The sequence below is a fragment of the Beta vulgaris genome, chromosome 4, assembly GCF_026745355.1.
Source record: "Beta vulgaris subsp. vulgaris cultivar EL10 chromosome 4, EL10.2, whole genome shotgun sequence".
Lineage (NCBI taxonomy): Eukaryota > Viridiplantae > Streptophyta > Magnoliopsida > Caryophyllales > Amaranthaceae > Beta > Beta vulgaris.
This window is the reverse complement of record NC_079205.1, coordinates 61,962,996-61,982,331: the sequence shown is the minus strand read 5'-3', so window position 1 is coordinate 61,982,331 and position 19,336 is coordinate 61,962,996. Positions and strand designations below refer to the sequence as shown.

General features: G+C 35.6%; 3 protein-coding genes across 3 annotated transcripts; all 3 read left to right on the top strand.

Moving 5' to 3' along the window:
• Positions 1-838: 838 nt before the first annotated feature.
• LOC104890097 (putative pentatricopeptide repeat-containing protein At5g06400, mitochondrial) lies at positions 839-4,731 on the top strand. Its single transcript, XM_010675466.4, has one exon. The coding sequence runs from the start codon at positions 1,060-1,062 to the stop codon at positions 4,195-4,197; it is 3,138 nt and encodes a 1,045-aa protein (XP_010673768.2). The 5' UTR covers positions 839-1,059; the 3' UTR covers positions 4,198-4,731.
• Positions 4,732-5,784: 1,053 nt separating this feature from the next.
• Positions 5,785-10,371, top strand: LOC104890098 (rhodanese-like/PpiC domain-containing protein 12, chloroplastic). Its single transcript, XM_010675467.4, has 8 exons — positions 5,785-6,205; positions 6,919-7,032; positions 7,127-7,218; positions 7,615-7,715; positions 7,805-7,915; positions 8,880-8,988; positions 9,069-9,119; positions 10,046-10,371. Exons 1-8 carry the CDS (start codon positions 5,905-5,907, stop codon positions 10,124-10,126), a joined length of 960 nt encoding a protein of 319 aa, XP_010673769.2. The 5' UTR covers positions 5,785-5,904; the 3' UTR covers positions 10,127-10,371.
• Positions 10,372-14,757: 4,386 nt separating this feature from the next.
• Positions 14,758-19,244, top strand: LOC104890099 (calcium-dependent protein kinase 17). The gene is made up of 8 exons (XM_010675468.4): positions 14,758-16,449; positions 16,685-16,828; positions 17,064-17,216; positions 17,313-17,428; positions 17,776-17,943; positions 18,036-18,163; positions 18,723-18,822; positions 18,905-19,244. Exons 1-8 carry the CDS (start codon positions 15,750-15,752, stop codon positions 18,998-19,000), a joined length of 1,605 nt encoding a protein of 534 aa, XP_010673770.2. The 5' UTR covers positions 14,758-15,749; the 3' UTR covers positions 19,001-19,244.
• Positions 19,245-19,336: the final 92 nt, after the last annotated feature.

The following is a 19,336-nucleotide window of genomic DNA, read 5'->3' as shown; positions in this document are numbered from 1 at the left end:
TGGTGCATCTCTGTTTGAACTGCGTTATCTGTAATGCAAATGATATCATTATGTAATATTGAACGAGTTAAAAAGGAACATAATAGATCTGATTTTCATGTGTCATGTCCCCTATCAGGGGTAGATAAGGGCGCGTGCAAAGAGCCCAATAATACAGGATCCAAAAAATATAAGGGCTTCTAAAATATATTGTTCTAAAAAGATGTACTTCATATCTGAGGAAATCACCATTGTTTTCTATCCATAATAAATTTCTTAGTGATTAATCTTTGAATAATCAACTTTTCATCGTTAATATTTTAACCTTCCATCTTTAATTTTTATAAGTTAGGAGCCTAATTTTCATGTTAGAACAGGGCCCCAAAAATCTTCAAGCAGCCCTGCGGCCCCATAAATTGTGGTTCTCATACTAAAAACGCATAAGCTCTTCACTCTTGAGCATACCTAGGCTCACCAATATGATTAGTCATCTACTTTGTGTAAGTGCATTCATGTTAGTTTACTTCTAATCTAAATTTGGCAAAACTAGATTAGATTTAAACTCGAACTATACTAAAATGACTAGATTTTGACTTGAAATCAAAATTGGCATAGTTTAAAGTTTAAACTCATCTTAATTTGAAATCATTCCAAATTGATCCAATCCATATGCTAAAACTAATATATAATCAACTCGAATACGCTCTAATCCAATCCAAACCCGAATGACTCATAACAGAAATAAAATAGAATATGAACTCAATCATTTTAAATCAAATGCAATCCGAACGACCTGTTTGCCACCTCTAATTTTATCTAAGATAAAAAGTGAAGAACGGATACATGCATGTGACACTTAGCATTCGTAATCTAGGCCATGATTCTTTCATTACTCTAGATTGGTTAGAAATTTGGGCAATGCAAAATTTGGCAAGATGCATGCCCTTTTTTTTCACACATTTTTTCTATAGCACAAAGATTAGATAATTACCCGCTTATTTCAATCTAAGAAAATCGCGCCCTTAAATTATGATTTGACAATCAACTGATATATCATGAAAGTAGCAAACTTTACCAATCATGAGATCTGCTGCAAAACTTCGATTATTCAATTCAATTAGCAACTCTAAAATTCAGAATTTTAACCTCTTCAATTTTTCAACACTTTCAAGGAGAAAAAACCAACCAAAATCTCAAAACACCCAGAAACCTCGGCTTAAGAAACAGACATCTTTACAAAAAGATGAAAATGATTCTTTGTTCAGTGAAATTGCTGAGATTTTGGGTGCTGGAAATCTTGTCCTGAGTAAAATTTCATCTGGGTATTCTGTTTCTGATTCAGTATCTCTTGATTTTGCTGGAAATGGGCATTGCACGCCAGGTGTTTGTGAAAATGCCCAGGAGAAAATTGAGAGTAAGAAAGAAGAGGTGGTGGTTGTAAGAGATGTACAGGTGGGTGATTTAACTGGAAATGATGATGATGTTAGTGATGTTGTACATAGAATTTCAGAGATTGTAAGGGGAGGTAATGCTGGGATTTCGATGGAGGAGCGGTTGAATGATTCGGGCTACGAATTTAGTTCAGATATTGTTGTGAAGGTGTTGAAGAGGTGCTTTAAAGTTCCACATTTGGCTAAAAGGTTTTTCAATTGGGTGAAGTTGAAGAATGAGAGTTGTCTTACCACTGAAAGTTACAACACAATGTTGTATCTAGCAGGGGAAGCTAAAGAGTTTGAATTGATTGAAAGTTTGTTGGAGGAAATGGAAAAATTTAGTTGTGAGAAGGATATTAAGACTTGGACCATATTGTTCATGCATTATGGAAAGGCAAAGTTGGTTGGGAAGGCTCTGCTGACTTTTGAAAAAATGAAAAGATTGGGTTTTGAACCTGATGCCGAGTCTTATAGATGGTTAATTCGTGTACTTTGTCAATGTGGAAAAGGTGAAATTGCATTGGAGTTTTACAAAGAGATGGTCCAAAAAGAGTTTGTGCTGGATAATAGATTGTACACAATGTTGCTTAACTGTCTTGCTGGTTGTGGAGATATTGATGGAGTTTACATTGTTGCAAATGACATGGTTAATATTTCTGAGATCCCTGAACATGATGTTTATTCTTGTGTCTTGAAAAGCTTTTGTATGTCCGAACGCATCAGAGAAGCTTTAGAGTTAATCCGTGATCTCAAGACTAAGAATTTGACATTAACTTCTGAGTACTTTGAAATATTGGTGAAGGGACTTTGTAAGGCTGGTAGGATGGTTGATGCTTTGGAGATTGTTGATATTATGAAGAAAATAAATGCTGTTAATGACGTGGTTTATGGAGCTTTGATACATGGATACCTGAGACAAAACAATCTTCCTAGGGCTTTGGATCTGTTTCGTGGCATGAAGGATGATGGTATTGCACCCTTAACTTCAACTTGCACTCAGTTGATGCAGCACTTTTTTGACTTAAATGAGTATGAGAAGGGTTGTGCTCTATTCAATGAGATGCTGGAGAGGGGAGTTAAGCTGGATTCTGTGGCTTATACAGCAATGATTGCAGGTCATGTACGCAACAACTCTATTTCTGCTGCTTGGAAACTATTTAAAAGCATGGAGGAGGAAGGAATTAAAGCCACACAAAAATGTTATCTAGTTTTTATCAAGGAACTCTGTCGGAGCTTAAACACCAATGAAATGATCAAGGTTTTGAATCATATGCAGGATAACAAAATTAAAATTGGGGAGGAAATTTTCCAATGCGTCATATCTTATTTAAAAAGGAAAAAGGAAACAACTAAACTGGAAGAGGTGAAGAAGATACTACAAAACTCTAGGCATTACTGTGAAGCAGTTGAAGCATGTGGAGATGATTCTTCAGAAAGTAAGTTGCATCATTCAGAGTGCAACAATGTTGAGCCAAATGTGGAGAGTTTGTTGTTAGAGCCTTTATCACAGTCTTTCAGTGATGAAGATCTGCATAAAATTTGTGGCGTTTTGTCATCGTCAAAGGATTGGTCAGTTATGCAAGAAGTTTTGGAGGAGTTCAAAATTTGTTATACACCTGATCTTGTGACTGAGATCCTACGCATTTGCAGCCAACATGGTCGTGCCGCCCTACAATTTTTCTCGTGGGTTAAAAGTCAACCTGGTTATAGACATACGACTGAATCTTACAACATGGGAATGAAGGTAGCTGGTAAAGGGAAAGATTATAAACACATGAGGAATCTCTTCTATGAAATGCAAAGAAATGGTTGTTTGGTAACACCTGATACATGGACAATCATGATAATGTTGTATGGTCGAGTAGGCCTTACTGATATTGCATTGAAGACTTTCAATGAAATGAAAGTCAGTGGCTTGAAGCCAACAGCAAGTACATACAAGTACTTGATCTTGTCACTCTGTGGGAGAAAGGGTAGGAAGGTGGATGAAGCCATCAAATTGTTCAAAGAGATGATTAACACCGAATTAGTTCCAGATAAAGAATTGGTTGAAGTATGCTTTGATTGTTTTTGCCAAGCGGGGAAATTGGAGGATGCAAAGAAATGCTTGGATTATCTCCAAAAAGTTGGTTTTACAAAGCCTCTGAGCTATTCTTTGCTTATTAGAATTCTTTTTAGGAGAGGCAAAGTAGAAGAGGCCTTAGCTCTGGCAGATGATGTTAAAGAAGAGCGCTCTATACTTGACCGTTACATCTATGGGAGTCTTGTTCATGGTCTTTTACACATTGGACAGTTAGACAAGGCATTAGCCAAAGTAGATTCTATGAAACAGGCAGGCGTTCATCCAACTGTCCATGTTTATACATCTTTGATTGCACATTTCTGCAAGGAAAAGCAGATGGGTAGAGCATTGGAATTTTTCAAGATGATGTGGCAAGAAGATTGCTATCCCACTGTTGTTACATACACAGCATTGATACGTGGGTACATCAACACACAAAATTTTGAGGATGCTCGAAAATTGTTCCTTCGCATGAGACTAAAAGGGCCATTTCCAGATTTTAAGGCTTACTCGATGTTAATCACAAGTTTTTGTGAGATGGGGAAATCTGAAGCTGCAATGCAACTGTTATCTGACATGTTGGATGATGATATTACACCTAGTACTGTTAATTTCCGAACTGTTTTCTTTGGGTTGAATAGAGAAGGTAAACCACATTTAGCTCAGGAAGTTATGCAACTAAAGCATGCTGTTGCAAATAAACGAAAGTTCTCAACATCATAGTGTCTGATTGATGATATATATACCTTTCGGAATTAGACTCCTAAATAATTCTGTATGATCTTTTGAATGTACATGGACTGACATCAACTTCCACCCTAATATCCGAGCTACTCAAATATTTTGACTACATATATAGAAGTACCGGTCTGAATAATGGGCTCTTATTGTTGATCTGAAGGAGAAACTTCCCTGTTAAGAAGTAGGTTCAGTTTAGGACCCAAGCTCAGCAGCTGCTCAAGTCTGGCTGCTCAAAGGCAAGCCACATTGCATTCGGGATCCGAGTCAGACAAGGCTTGCTACAGTTTTGTTACGAAGAATCATAGCGTTATTTTGTTAGAATTGATTAGTCAGATTGTTATTTCTCAGTTTAGTGAGCTTGTAGTATAATTATAGATATATGGACAGTATGGTATATTGGTATTAGATATAAGCTGTAATAAACATTACATTGTTCTTGGTTTTTCTGTAGCTTTAATACAATGCCTGACAGCTTGAGCTGCAAATACAGTTGTGAAGGTGAAATCTTGATGTTCATTTGCTACTAATTTTACGTTTTTAACCAATGATAGCACTTGTGGACACTCTTCAGTGAGCAGATGCCTAAATGGTGTGTCCCTAAAGAGCTCAGTAACCACAAGGTAAAGCTGAGGGTAACATTGTTGAAATGTCATTACAATAACACTAAAAATTGATACTTTTACTAAAGTAGCTAATAAAAAATTGGTACTTGTTACAATAACAACACCATAAAACAAATTCTCCTAATTTCTCTTTAACGCGGTTAAGGTTTTTAAGTCCAGTTCCTCTATACAAATAAAAAAAAAAAGTTGTAATTGAGAAAATCCCGTTCATTACATGCTTATTACACTTTGACGCTAAACGACACTAATTTTAACGATAAAAAAAAGTTGTAATGAGAAAAAAAGTTGTAAAGGTGTATTGTACTTAGACGCTAACCGACACAACTTTTAACGAGTCTTTCCTAAACTAGCCTCGAGGGTTGATCCGAGGAACGCCCCTCCAATGCCTAAGTCAGTTATGGGTAAACCGGTAGGTCTCAAATATAGATTCTTGGGATTCGTGAACGTACCTTATGACTCAGATCAACGGGGTATTTATAGGGAACCCGGACAGGCCCGTATACAGGTTGAGCCCTATATTCACGGGGATATTCCATGTATATTCCTTTAGGATATACTCTTATCTCGTATACAAAATCTATCTCTAGGCCCGTAGGCGCTGATAGGTATAACTGGATCAAGCCCAAGCCATTGTCAATAGGCCCGTAGAATGATACCGGTAAGGCATCTCAATAGAACCGGTATGACGAAGTCAACAGTTCTGTAGAAAACATGCGTGGCCACATCAGTGCATTCCGGTCCAATTAAACCGGTATGGAACTTAGCCAGCCCCCATACACCTTCTCATTTTCAAAATTAACAAAACATAAAGTTATGACACATTTACTAAAAAAGTTTATAAAAAGATGATAAATGACATACTTCACTAAGAATTTGTCAAAAAAATTAATTTTCAGTTACATTTTGTTTATTTTTTGGCTGAAATAATCAACTTATCCTCATCAAAATAAAGACAAAAACCCTCCCAAAAACTTCACTTCCTTTCTTTCATTCCTTGTTTTTCCTCTTTGACATTCCAATTACATCAAATCCATAAAATTTGAGCAGCACAAAAAAGTAAGTAAAGATGTTAAGCAGAGCATCTTACTCTCATCATCGTTTACCCTCCATTACATTTTCTTCACCTTCACCTTCCTTTTCTTCTTTTAGATTTTCCTTCAATTTATACCCAATTTTTCATCTATCCTCTAATTCTAAACACCCTCAAAAACTTCAATTTGAAACCTTTAGATTTTCTACTTCTTGTTTTTCTTCAAATTTCACCAGTTTTTTCAATTCTGCAATACCCATTTCGAATCTTAGTGTCCCTTCTTTTTCTGGGTGCTTTAGTTCTGCCCCAACTATGATGGGTCGTTCTTCTTTCAAAGGTATTAACTTTTTTCTTTGTTAATCCTGAAATTTATTATCTTTATTTTTTTTGGGTGCAAAGAATTTTATAATCTTTATGATTGTTGGAAGTATTCTGTTTATTTATTTATATGTTTTTAATTATTTGCCATAGTTTTTATGCTGCTTTTTCATTCCTAATTATATGGGTTTGTTGGACTATGTAGACATTTATAGGTTGTTTAAGTTCTACATTCGATCATTCTTAAAAGAGAAAGATTAAAGTTCTAGTTTTAAGAAGTTGGCTTTATTTCAATGAAATTTCGGATTTGCAATAACATTTTATATGATAATAGTTGTTTTCATGTGTTGATATATAAGTATGGTCAAAGTAAAGTATGTGAATAGCGTAAAAATCAAAGTGGAACGACTTTTAATGAATGGTGTTAGTAATGTTTTTCTTCCCATCCTTCCCTCAAATGGCAATGTCATGATATATAATGTGTGCAAAATGTTTCTTCTTGTACTTGGTGTTTTATGGTGTACTTACATGTTCAGACCTTGACTGAGTTATAGCCTTATAAGTTTACTGGAGGTTTGCGAATTAACTGTTTTCTACTAATTGAGGGAGGATTATTGTGGATGGAGATGTTAAATGTCATGATTCGGCTCCAATTTTGAGATAGTGTCTTGTTTGTGTGATGTCATCTGTGTTGATTTGGAGTTGGTGATCTTTGATTGTGTTTCGATACAGCATTTACAACTGGAGGTAGCTCCGGAGGTGATAGGGAAATATTGGTGCAACATCTGCTTGTCAAAGAAAATGACCTTAACCTTCTAGTGGAACTTCAGAAAAGGGTTGCTGGAGGTATGCTTTCGCAAAAGTAGTTATCTGACTTCTGAGTGATTGTGTGCATCGACATAATTGATGGATTATGCTAAAAATACTGTTGGTATGCCAGGGGAGGATTTAAGTGACCTTGCTGTGGAATACTCTCTTTGCCCATCCAAAGAAGAGGGTGGGGTGCTTGGTTGGGTCAGAAGAGGACAAATGGTATGCGAATTTTGTAGCTACCTGTTTCTTGGAAAGATTTTCACACAAGTTTTTGCAATAGGTTATAATGCTCAAGGAATTTGAGCAATACATTATGAGGAATAAATTAATCCCCTTGCCTGTCCCCCTTCTTACTCCATGCTGTTTATAAGTAATTGATATTCTTATGTTTGAAGAACTTTTTTCATGTTTCCGTGTGATACTGTTTGAAGAAACTTTTTTTTATGTTTTTAAATAACTCTGTTTGATGAAATCTTTTAATGATTCAGAATGTCTCTAATTGAAGATATCTTCTCATGTTTCTGATATGAATCAGAGTTCTTCAATGACTACAAGTTCAAGTTGGTTTTTAGTTTCTGAATGTGTACTTAGTTAGAATTACTCTTCTCATACCAGGTACCAGAATTTGAAGAGGCTGCATTTTCTGCACCACCAAACAAAGTTGTAAGATGTAAAACAAGCTTTGGATGGCACTTGCTGCAAGTCTTATCGGAGAGGTTAGTCCATCTATAAATTTACTTGGTCGAAACTCCTAAACGTTGCTAATTTTCTTTCTTGACTTTTTGGAATGGCTACTTTGCTACAGGGAAGGGTCATTGCTTGGTGAAATTCAACCAAGTGAGCTTCATGAGAGTATGCAAGATCCCAGTTTCACAGAAAAGGCACAGCTGATCGATGTTCGAGAGCCAGAAGAAGTGTATGTATTTCCCTTCTGTTTTTATTGATGGTTATGTACTTATGTCTTATAGTGTAAATAATGCCTCCCTAGCTACCTCTGGTACCCTTTCATTGTTACCACTGCTTTTGGCTTTTTAGTTTTCCAAATTCATGATGTCAGTAATACATAAATCTGTCCAGTTGACACTGGAAAAATGTGAGGCATACTGGATTTACTGGAATCAAAGAGTAAAGTTTATACAAGTTCAAGGCAACTCGGTGAATCTAGAGGGTTATATTAAACTTGAGCTGAACGTATAAGTTGAGAAATATGTCTAGCCACTAAGATAATCTTTATTTTAGTTCCCTTTTCAAGACAACTTGGTGAAACTGCTTCTGTAATATGGTTGTAGTTTGCAGATGGGATTCCGAGTCTAGTTATTTACCACTCTAGGTCACCAGAGCACCTATGTGCATGGCAATGTCCTTTAATGCCACTCAAGGGAGAACGAAAATCATGCTAACATGGATAATGCTATTTTGTGTAATACACTTATACTTCCTCCGTTTCTTTATAATTGCAAAACTTTGTCTTTTGCACTAGTCATATACTTACCTTGACCGTTCTTATAGTCCTTGCATATGAAAGCAAATTATGTAAGATGTTGGATTTATCTCAATGTACATTTTCAAATTATCAATTATATGATGATAATTAAGAATATTAAACAGAGGAAGTATATGGATCAAATTGCAGTCATATTGCCATGTTAGTTTGTATTCTTAGTGTCATGGATGATCTGTTAGTTGATGTCTTGACATCTGGAGAGCAACAACCTGCAACTATTAGCTTTGACCATTGACATCATTTAGAAAAACAAAACAGAACATATTCCTTCAATTTACAGTCTTTCATTTTCTTCGGTGTTTATGTGCACTGGCCAGTTCGCCACACTTTGCGATTAGAATTCATTGACAGCTTTAGTTATTTCAATTCTGTGCAGGACTAAAGCATCTTTACCAGGTTTTCAGGTTCTTCCTCTTCAACAATTTGGAAGTTGGGGACCTGACATAACAACCAAGTTTGATCCTGACAAAGATACTTATGTTATGGTTAGTAAATTAGTTTTCTTCAAAAAGTCTCCACTTACTTTTTCTACTGTACTAACAGTAATAAACACTATTGATTCCAGTGTCACCATGGCATGCGGTCACTGCAGGTTGCTAAATGGTTGCAGACACAGGTAAACTCCCTCTTTAATTATTTTAAAAGACACTTATTTTGGAATGAGGGGGTAGCTTTTATGGGCTTTCTTTATGTGATTTCAACTGATGTTGAAGTTGTAGTTCTGGTTCGATTTTGACAATGTTTATAAATGTCGTTGCCATCATGCTTATTCTTCATTTATTCACTTATAGTTTTTGTGTAATACTGCTATGGAATTAGAGAATTGTAAAAGGTCATGGTGCTAATGCTCATGAGGAAACTTAGTTCACTGTATGGTGTCGAGAAAGAGTAGCTCAATGGGCTTAAGGGTTGGGTCAAGTTATAGGGTTTCATTTAGACAAGGCCTTTATTAGGATATAATTGTAGGTCAAGTAATTTGGTAAAAGAGAAATGATATGGTAAAAAGAACATTTGCAGGATTAAGTTTTCATACGTGCTCATATCTCTGTCTGCTGTCTCTCCTATCCGCTATCTCCTTACTCTTATATTGGCTTGCCTGCTAGTCAGACTATCCACCCACTAGCCGCATGACCAGTCTCTGGTCCGTTAACAAGGTGACCCACTAAAGATCCGACCTGCTATTGACCTGCCTCAATTCGCCCAATAACCAAGTTGAGCGAATGATTCGTACATCTTAGACTTTCAACCATCGACCTTTTTGTTTTGTTTTGCTGCTGTCCTTTGGCTTTTTGTCCTGTTCTTGATTCTGGAGTCACATGTACACTTTCCTGCCATCATAGCTTCTACTTGAGTTTTAACTTGTAGATGGATAGGAATTTTATCCTACTCGATCTTTCTTTGAATAACTCCTACCGTCTTGCTTGTATATTTTTTCTTGTGAAGCCCTTTTCGGAAAATAAATTCATTGAGAACCTGTTCTTTTTGGCTTTTCGACCCCTCTTTTGTGCCTTCTTTTGAGTGATCCAAATATTTGTTGTTCAGGGCTTCAAGAGAGTGTTCAATGTAGCTGGAGGTATTCATGCTTATGCTGTCAAGGTTGATCCTTCTGTTCCAACTTATTAGGAAACTCGAGATACAAGAAGTCGACCAAAACGAGCAGCTGAATTTTGTTTTAGACTTCCATATTCACTTCCCCTTGTTTTTTTTTTATTTTTATTTTCAAAATTCCAATGAGTAGAAGCAAAAATGTTTCTTGCTTTTCGAACAACATTCATATTTGCAGAATACATGCTTAGTTAGTTAATGTGTAGAATGCATGTTATTTCTCTAGAGTCGAAATATCAATGCATCTCATCAATTTTCTTGAATGGTTTGGTTTTAAGTGCAAATTGGCTACTCTTGTGTTAATATATGGACTACGTGCCATTTCACGACGACATTCATGTTCCCAATATAACTCGCAAAACCGGTGCTATCCTCCGCACCAAATATATATATTTGGGTGCTCGTATAGCCAATTCCTCCTTTGATTTTTATCTTAAACTAACCACTCATTCGATTTTAAGTAATTTAGAAAATGCCATTTATTGTTATTAAATAATGTGGTATTTCTATTTGAACATTCTAATTCTAAATTAAGTATATGGGAAAACTAATTTTGGGAGGACATAGTTCGCAATCAAAAGTCAGACGTATTTATTTTTTCCCCTTGTTTATTACATGTGACATATCAAATACTTAGATTAGTTTTTTTCTTTTTCGACGAGCACTGAAATTTTCAGTAACTTAGCTGTATACAAGATGTAATTGCAAATACATCCCAAAAAGAAAGAAAATGAGTAATTAAAAGCTTACGGATATTATATATTATGAAAAGAAACATGCAAAAAATCGTTAGATTCCCGCGAACTTCTCCTTAACTAAATTTCAAAGCCTTTGCCTTTATTTCCCTTTTCAACCTCTTAAAAGAAATTCTCTTATTTTCTCCTATATTTCCTCACTATCAACCTTTGTTTCCCCCCACCATTTTCACCTCAATCCAACCTGTTTTTTTCCATGATCTTTCTCTCTCCTCTTCCCCTTCAAAAAAACCCAGTTTTACTCATAATCTCCCACCCCCCACCAAAGAAAACATTAACGAGAAAAAGACACCTTCGAATTTCCGAACCTCGCCCACCCCATTCCTTCCTCAGCATCCCTTGTTCTCTCCTTTCTCCTGCCTTTCTCCCATGGGCAATTGTTACCCGCGAGTGAACGCAACCCCTAGCGACATCATCGTATAATTCTTCGCTAAAATATCAAAACATATAGCCGTTAAATTTACAAGATCGATAAAGGAAAAAAAAGAATACATAAAAGAATAGATGAATAGTATCGTTACTCACTAGGAATTTTGGTGAAAGAGCATATTCAAGTATGCAAATTTTATCGTCATCTTTCTCGTCTTAAAGATGTGAATATTGAATCAAATACGGGACTTCAAAATTGCAGGGAGCTTTCTCATTCTTTTGCTAACATTCTCCAAGTTATGATCATTGCTTTGTTTGAAGAAAAAAGAGATGGAGGGTAATTAAACATAAAAATTCCAAATACAAGGAAGTTTTATTAGACCACTGTTGATCGTTTGCATTATCTCCATCACCAAATATCTCATTCAAATCCAAATCATCAAAATCCATATCAGACTCAGAAAATAAGAGGTTGCTGAGGAGTAGGTTGTTCTTCTCCGCAATGTGCCAACACTTATTCAGATTCATCGACAACCCTTTTTACAGCTGAGTCAACCATCTCTCCAAACCATCCAGAAGAAAAAATTTCATTGTCTTGACTCAATAACGAACTTCCTACGCACTTCTTCGAAAACGGTTGAATATCGTGAGGCATTTGCGAACTAGAGCACCTTGACCACATTGTTGCAACATTTTGCATCATGATATTATTTATCAAAGTGTTTGGATAAAAATTCTCGACAGATTTCAAAAGGGTTATAACTCGTTCAAAACATAAAGCAATGTTTAATGTTGCCTCCCTCAATTGGGTGTTAATTTCCTGAAATGAACCAGAAAGGAAAAGAAGACAAGATGCAAATATTATTCTTTAGTAAAATATCATGTCATTCAAAGGAAATACGAAATGCAAATAATGACCAAAAGGTTATGGGATTGCTAGACACACTAGTTTTTTTTTTTTATCTTTTTATCATTACTTAATCTATACAAAACATGACAAAAATCACTTTCATGTGGGTTAGTTGAATAAGTACATACATGCAGATTGGATGGAGTGGATGGAGGTTCAAGTTGTTCTTGTTCCTCTGCCTGATGTTTATGATTTTGTTGTTCATTGATTGGTTGATGATCGTCTACATGAGGGTGTTGCTCTTCTTCGCATTGTCGTTGGCACGATTGTCCTTCTTCGCTCAAGAGATGAGGTGGTATTGAGATATCCATATTTACTGGCTTCTCAATCCTATCCAACAAAGCTCCACAACCAAAACCATACTCAGATTCAGAAGATATCTTCTTAATGTCCTCTAAATGTCATGACGAGAAGAGCGGAAACAATCTAGTATGAGAAAAAGTTTGCCTTTGCAGTCGATCAAAATAACAAATCTGGAAAACAAGAGAAGACATTAATGTAAAAAAATAAGAAAAACAACTAATTGAAAATAATATTAAAGCTACTAAAGAAAATAATAAGATACATGAGGATAGGGTAATTGTCCGGGAAGAACCTTGTAGTGTTCTTCTTCCAGTAAATTGCCCATTCAGATAAGCTATCCAACGTATATTTACACCAGTCGTATGAAGATATACGAGTGGTGTCAAAGGTACCCCTCCAACAGAAATACCATATACGAGATGGTCATCAATTGAATCGACCTTGATTTGTGTTATGGGAAAAAAAGAAAAAAAAAACATTACAACAAAATATTATAAACCCACATAACGAAATGCACATGAAGGTATATAAATCAAAGAACACAAAACTATTTTATAAAAGAATATTCAAATCTACGTCATGATAAAAAAAACAAAAATGATAAGTGTATTATTTAACATTCAAATCTACGTTTGAGCAATGGAGGAATATTTAACATGTTTTTTAAATAGTGTCTTGGTTTAAATTGTGATTTTCTATTTTTTGGATATTATAATTTTAGCGTGGATAAGTGTATTATGAGGTGTTGGGTTTTAATTGTACTCACAATAACTCTTTTAAATGTTTTAGGAAGAGATTATTAATACACATGGATGTATATCTAGTGTCTAATTATAAAAAAATTATAGTATTTAATAATTGAGAACAAACAAACTACAGACCCAAAAACACACAAAATAAAAAGGAAAGAACATGAAGGTAAACACCAAAGAACACCATACTATTTTAAAAGGAACATTTGCATATGAGATTTGAGAAACCAAAAATTTATAGACAATCACAAAAATTAATGATCATAGAAAAGAACAAGAACACCATAATTATTTAAAAAGAACATATTCATATAAGACTTGATACTACATATTATTTATACATACATACATACATACATAAAAAAATGAAATGAACATGAAACTTGAAAGTATATAAAAAGAACACAACACATACAATAAAAGAACATTCACATTAAAAACTTATAACACCATACTGATTGTCAGAATATGTACATATATACAAGAATTGACATAACTAATCTACAAAAAATAAAACAAACATGGAAACTTCATAAAGGTATAAATAAAATAACATCATACTACTAAAAAAAGAACATTTACGAATATACTAAACTAATAAAAATGAAATACCTTAATGTCTCTATTCCTATCTAAAAGTATGCACATCCCATAGGGGTCAAAATCCCTCATAAGTTTTGCCGCTAATATTGTGTCATTCCTTGGAAAGTTAAGATGCATGAGGCCTCCGAATCCCATATTCATTATCGCTCTTAGCTTATCATCTTGTCCCTCCAAACCTATAATTAGTTGCATAAACTGTTGAACAGTATGCCTAGGATTTAGAGTGATTTCAACTTTATTTTTTCCTAATGTGTTAGCATTCTTCGAGCCCATTCCCCTTTCTGAAGCGGCTCCCTCGTAACCAATTGTTTTCTTTTCCTTTTCCTTCTAGCATCTTGCTCACGACGTCCATTAGGTGCATCCCTCTTTTTTACCCCTCCATTTCCCTCACTCAAATGTGTAGCTTCACATTGCAGTTTCTCCATAACTGGCAAGTTTGTAGTTTCATAATGGTCTTATTATAAGAAGACAAATGTTCTTCTTGGTTCTGTGTGTCTTGAACTTGTATGCAGACTTCTCTACTATAATCAATGCATCATAAGTATCTAAACACTTTAAAATTATAGATTTAAGTAGCTAAACTATTATTATAATCGTATATGATGTTTAAATTAAATAGCACAAAATTGCAATTAAATAATCGTCCTCACTCTTCAATGTCCTTATGACCACATGATTTGTTAATGTCATCCAACAATTGCGGATCCACAACCTGTACTTGCATCGCATTGTTCTTAACCAATTTCTTTTTCTTCGTTGCAAACTTCTTCAATGAAACATCTAGATCACTGCTTCCCACCAAAAACAATCATAAAAAACAACATAGTTCATATTTATTTTCCGATGGTAAAAAGTTAAGTTACATATACAAAGCTCGAATAGCAAACTCAAAAGAACATGACACTTACATATACAAAGCTCGAATAGCAAATACAAAAATCATGGCTATTAAACAATCCAAACATGCACATATAGTTTTGTCTATAAATTTGGTCAAATTATATTATTACATAACAGGTTTAGTTAGTTAATGTGTCATTTCTCTGGAGTTGAAATATCAATGCATCTCATCAATTTTCTTTAATGGTTTGGAAATTAAGTGCAAATTGGCTACTCTTGTGTTAATATATGGATTACGTGCCAGTTCACGATGACATTTATGTTCCTAATATAACTCGCAAAACCGGTGTTGTCCCCCGCACCAAATATATATATTTGGAAGCTCGTATAGCCAATTCCTCCTTTGATTTTTATCTTAAACTAAGCACTCATTCGATTTTAGGTAATTTAGAAAATGCCATTTATTGTTATTATATAGTGATATTTCTATTTAAACATTCTAAATTAAGTATATGGAAAAACCAATTTTGAGAGGACATAATTCGCAAGAAAAGTCAGATGAATTTATTTTTTCCCCCTTGTTTATTACATCTATAGACATTTCAGATACTTAGATTAGTTTTTTCTTTTTCGACGAGCACTGGAATTTTCAGTAACGGAGCTGTGTACAAGATGTAAATCCAAATACATCCCAAAATAGAGAAAAGAAAGAAAATGAGTAATTACGGATATTATATATTATGAAAAGAAACATGCAAAAAATTGTTAGATTCCCGCGAAATTCTCCTTAACTAAATTTCAAAGGCTTTGCCTTTATTTCCCTTTTCAACCTCTAAAAAAAAAGTTCTCTTGTTTTCTCCTACATTTCCTCACTATCAATCTTTGTTTCTCCCCACCATTTTCACCTCAATCCAACCTGTTTTTTTTCCCTGATCTTTCTCTCTCCTCTTCCCCCTTCAAAAAAAAAAAACCCAGTTTTCCTCATAATCTCCCACCCCCCACCAAAGAAAAGATTAAGAAGAAAAAGCACACCTTCGAATTTCCGAACCTCGCCCACCCCATTCCTTCCTCAGCATCCCTTATTATCTCCTTTCTCCTGCCTTTCTCCCATGGGCAATTGTTGCCCTCGAGGCAACGCAGCCCCTAGCGAACCCCTCGACGATCAAAAGGGCATTTCCACCTCCGGCAACAGCAATGCTATTCCTAATCCTAGCACGCAAAAACCGGAGGCTTCCACTAAGCCCACCCCTCCTTCCTCCTCGGGTACAACCCACAATAAGAACACCAAGACGGCTCAAAATGGGCCTGTATTGGGCCGGCCTATGGAGGATGTCAAGACCACATATAGCTTTGGTAAGGAGCTAGGTCGAGGACAATTCGGGGTGACTCATTTAGTAACCCATAGACAAACAGGGGAGCAATTTGCATGTAAGACCATTGCTAAGAGGAAGCTGGTGAATAAGGAGGATATTGAGGATGTTAGGAGAGAAGTTCAAATCATGCATCATCTAACGGGTCAACCCAACATCGTTGAGCTTAAGGGCGCGTTTGAAGACAAGCATTCGGTGCATTTGATTATGGAGCTTTGTGCTGGTGGGGAGCTCTTTGATCGTATCATTGCTAAGGGCCATTTTACTGAACGTGCTGCTGCTTCGTTGCTTAGGACTATCGTTCAAATCGTGCATACTTGCCATTCTATGGGTGTCATTCATCGTGATCTTAAGCCTGAAAATTTCCTTCTTTTGAATAAGGATGAGAATTCACCCCTCAAGGCTACAGATTTCGGTCTTTCTGTCTTTTACAAGTCAGGTAAATTGATCTTCTTTATCATGCTCTCAAACGCACATACAGTTTTTAATACAATTCGGTACAAAAGAACATTTATCATTTTCAATCATAATACAGTAAGATTGGACATCTGCTCCCAGGTAAATTTATAAGCATGGTTTGCATTTTTGGGTTACTCTAGAATGATAGTAATTCTGAAGGTACGATAAATGTTCACATTTTCTTTTTGGGTGTTTTGTTGTATCTTCTTCGACAGGGGAAACATTCAAGGACATTGTTGGGAGTGCATATTACATTGCACCAGAAGTCTTGAAGAGAAAATACGGGCCAGAAGTTGACATATGGAGTGTTGGTGTTATGCTATACATTCTTTTATGTGGAGTTCCTCCCTTCTGGGCTGGTAATGATATTACCAACATACACCCTTTTGATCTCGTCCTCTTTTCAAAGTTAGGCTATTTACTTAACATGTTTCGTGGAGACAGAACACGGGGTAGTTTTGTAGTTAGGCTCTACCGCCCTCCTTTCTTTCTCGTTCTCCACATAACATTTTCTGTAAATAGCCTTTTACCTCTCTTCTTTTATGCACCATTTGATGCTCAAAAATTGAAATGTACATATTGTTTTTTTACTAGAAACCGAACATGGTATATTCAATGCAATCTTAAGGGCTCATATCGACTTTACAAGTGATCCATGGCCCTCAATTTCCCCACAAGCAAAGGACCTTGTCAGGAGGATGTTGAACGCTGACCCAAAACAAAGACTTACAGCTTATCAAGTTCTCAGTAAGTTTCTAGGAAATCAAATTTTTAAGGTTTTAAATTTCTCAATATCCCTTCACCTCAATCGTACTTAATTTTTTGCATTTTTTTCTTGGTCAGATCATCCGTGGATTAAGGAGGATGGAGAAGCTCCTGATACTCCTCTTGACAATGCTGTCCTAGATAGATTGAAACAGTTCAGAGCAATGAACAAGTTCAAAAAAGTTGCCCTAAGGGTAAGTAAACTGTCCTCAACATCGAACTTTTTTCTTTTAGCACAAATTCTTGTATCAGACTCCGTCAAACACTATTAGTTAAATAAAAAGCAGTAAAAATTATGAGAAAGCTCTACAAATCAAATTCAGCGAAATAAAACTTAGTCGTCTGATTGGATTAGGCGGTCTCACAAGAAAATAATTTCTAGTTTTCAATTGTAATTCTTCATTAAAAGTTAAAACATGAGTAATTGGTGTGAGTATGACTAGATTCAAGCAAGATTAGTTTTTCTCTAATGTTTAATATCGAAACATCTTGCTCATAGCTCTTGAGAAATCCTGGGACTGAAAAGATGTTTATGACTTAGGTTATCGCTGGATGTTTATCGGAGGAAGAAATCATGGGACTAAAAGAGATGTTTAAGAGCATGGACGCTGACAACAGTGGGAGTATAACTCTTGAAGAGCTAAAGCAAGGCATGCAAAAGCAAGGGACTAAGCTATCAGAGTACGAGGTCAAGCAGTTGATGGAAGCAGTGAGTATTTTATCTGAATTTCTATCTCTTGAAGACAAATTGAACCAAGAATTTGTGAGAATTAATTACATAGATATTCGTTGAATAAACAGGCGGATGCAGATGGAAATGGAACTATAGACTATGAAGAGTTTATCACAGCAACAATGCACATGAACAGAATGGACAGAGAAGAGCATTTGTACACTGCATTCCAGTACTTTGACAAAGACAACAGCGGGTAATGATACGAATATTAGCATTGCTAGCCCCTTTTCTCTTTAACTTGTAGTAAAAGAATTCAGCAAGATTAGTTTTGATGTGCATCGATGATCACAAAAATTAAGCATAATCAGCAATCAGAATTAGGCATGGACCAAGCTAGCACGAGGGCTGGCACAAGTAACATGACATAAATCCGCTATTTGTCCAAGAAGCACGGTATCAGGCTGCCCATGGACATTTATTTTGAAAATAAGCACGAGCATAATGCACCGGCCCATTCATTTTTAAACCAGTAAAAGAAACCTAAGTTTCTCAAGGGAGTTGGCTAACACAGCATATAGGCCGATTTGAGCATGGGTCCCTCTATTAAGAAAAGACTGGCAGCCCTGGCATGGCAGAACCATTTCATGGTCCAGTACGGCCTGTGCCCAAATCGATCATTTTAATCTAAATCTATTAAAATCATCAGCTACATATAGCTTTCATAATCATTTGAAGTACTTATTTTGTAAGCAAAAAAACATGTTCTTTCCCAAAAAGAAGAAAGAATTCATTTAAACTATTGGTTGTTTCAGGTACATTACAATGGAAGAGCTAGAGCAAGCTCTACAAGAGTTCGGCATGCATGATGGAAGAGACATTAAGGAAATAGTTTCCGAAGTGGATGGTGATAATGTAAGCTATATCATTGAAGCAACTCTAATTATTGTTATTGCTGAAACAAATTGACAGTCACTGTAATCTTTTTTGTGTGTAGGATGGTCGAATCAACTACGATGAATTCGTTGCTATGATGAGGAAAGGAAATCCTGAGGCAGGAAACTTGAAGAAAAGACGCAGTTTAGCAGTATGAGGAATGCACACTATCAGCAATTAAGCCTGCATTCTTCAAACTTGCTAAATTAACCTTCTATGAAATTGATGATTGTATAAATGCTTTCTGTATAATGAATGTTTAAGCCTAAGAAAGGGGGTGGGGGGCTAACAACAACACGAAAAAAAAAAGCTTTTGGACGGTCTTACACGGGTGTATAGTGAATGCATTAAGATTGCCGGGGTGTTGATTCTTTGTTCAATATAAATAAAGATATTTTTCTTGCTGCTTTTTTTTCCTACCTCGTTCCGATACGAAGTGTAAAATAGTAATCTAACTCATTCGTAAACTAAAACGAAATAATTTTGGCGATTT

Coding starts and splice junctions, on each gene's coding strand:
- LOC104890097 (XM_010675466.4), top strand. CDS start 1,060: ATGAGATCTGCTGCAAAACTTCGATTATTCAATTCAATTAGCAACTCT.
- LOC104890098 (XM_010675467.4), top strand. CDS start 5,905: ATGTTAAGCAGAGCATCTTACTCTCATCATCGTTTACCCTCCATTACA. Junction 6,206..6,918: donor GGGTCGTTCTTCTTTCAAAG/GTATTAACTTTT, acceptor GTTTCGATACAG/CATTTACAACTGGAGGTAGC. Junction 8,989..9,068: donor ACAAAGATACTTATGTTATG/GTTAGTAAATTA, acceptor TATTGATTCCAG/TGTCACCATGGCATGCGGTC.
- LOC104890099 (XM_010675468.4), top strand. CDS start 15,750: ATGGGCAATTGTTGCCCTCGAGGCAACGCAGCCCCTAGCGAACCCCTC. Junction 17,429..17,775: donor TCAAAAAAGTTGCCCTAAGG/GTAAGTAAACTG, acceptor TTTATGACTTAG/GTTATCGCTGGATGTTTATC. Junction 17,944..18,035: donor TCAAGCAGTTGATGGAAGCA/GTGAGTATTTTA, acceptor TTGAATAAACAG/GCGGATGCAGATGGAAATGG.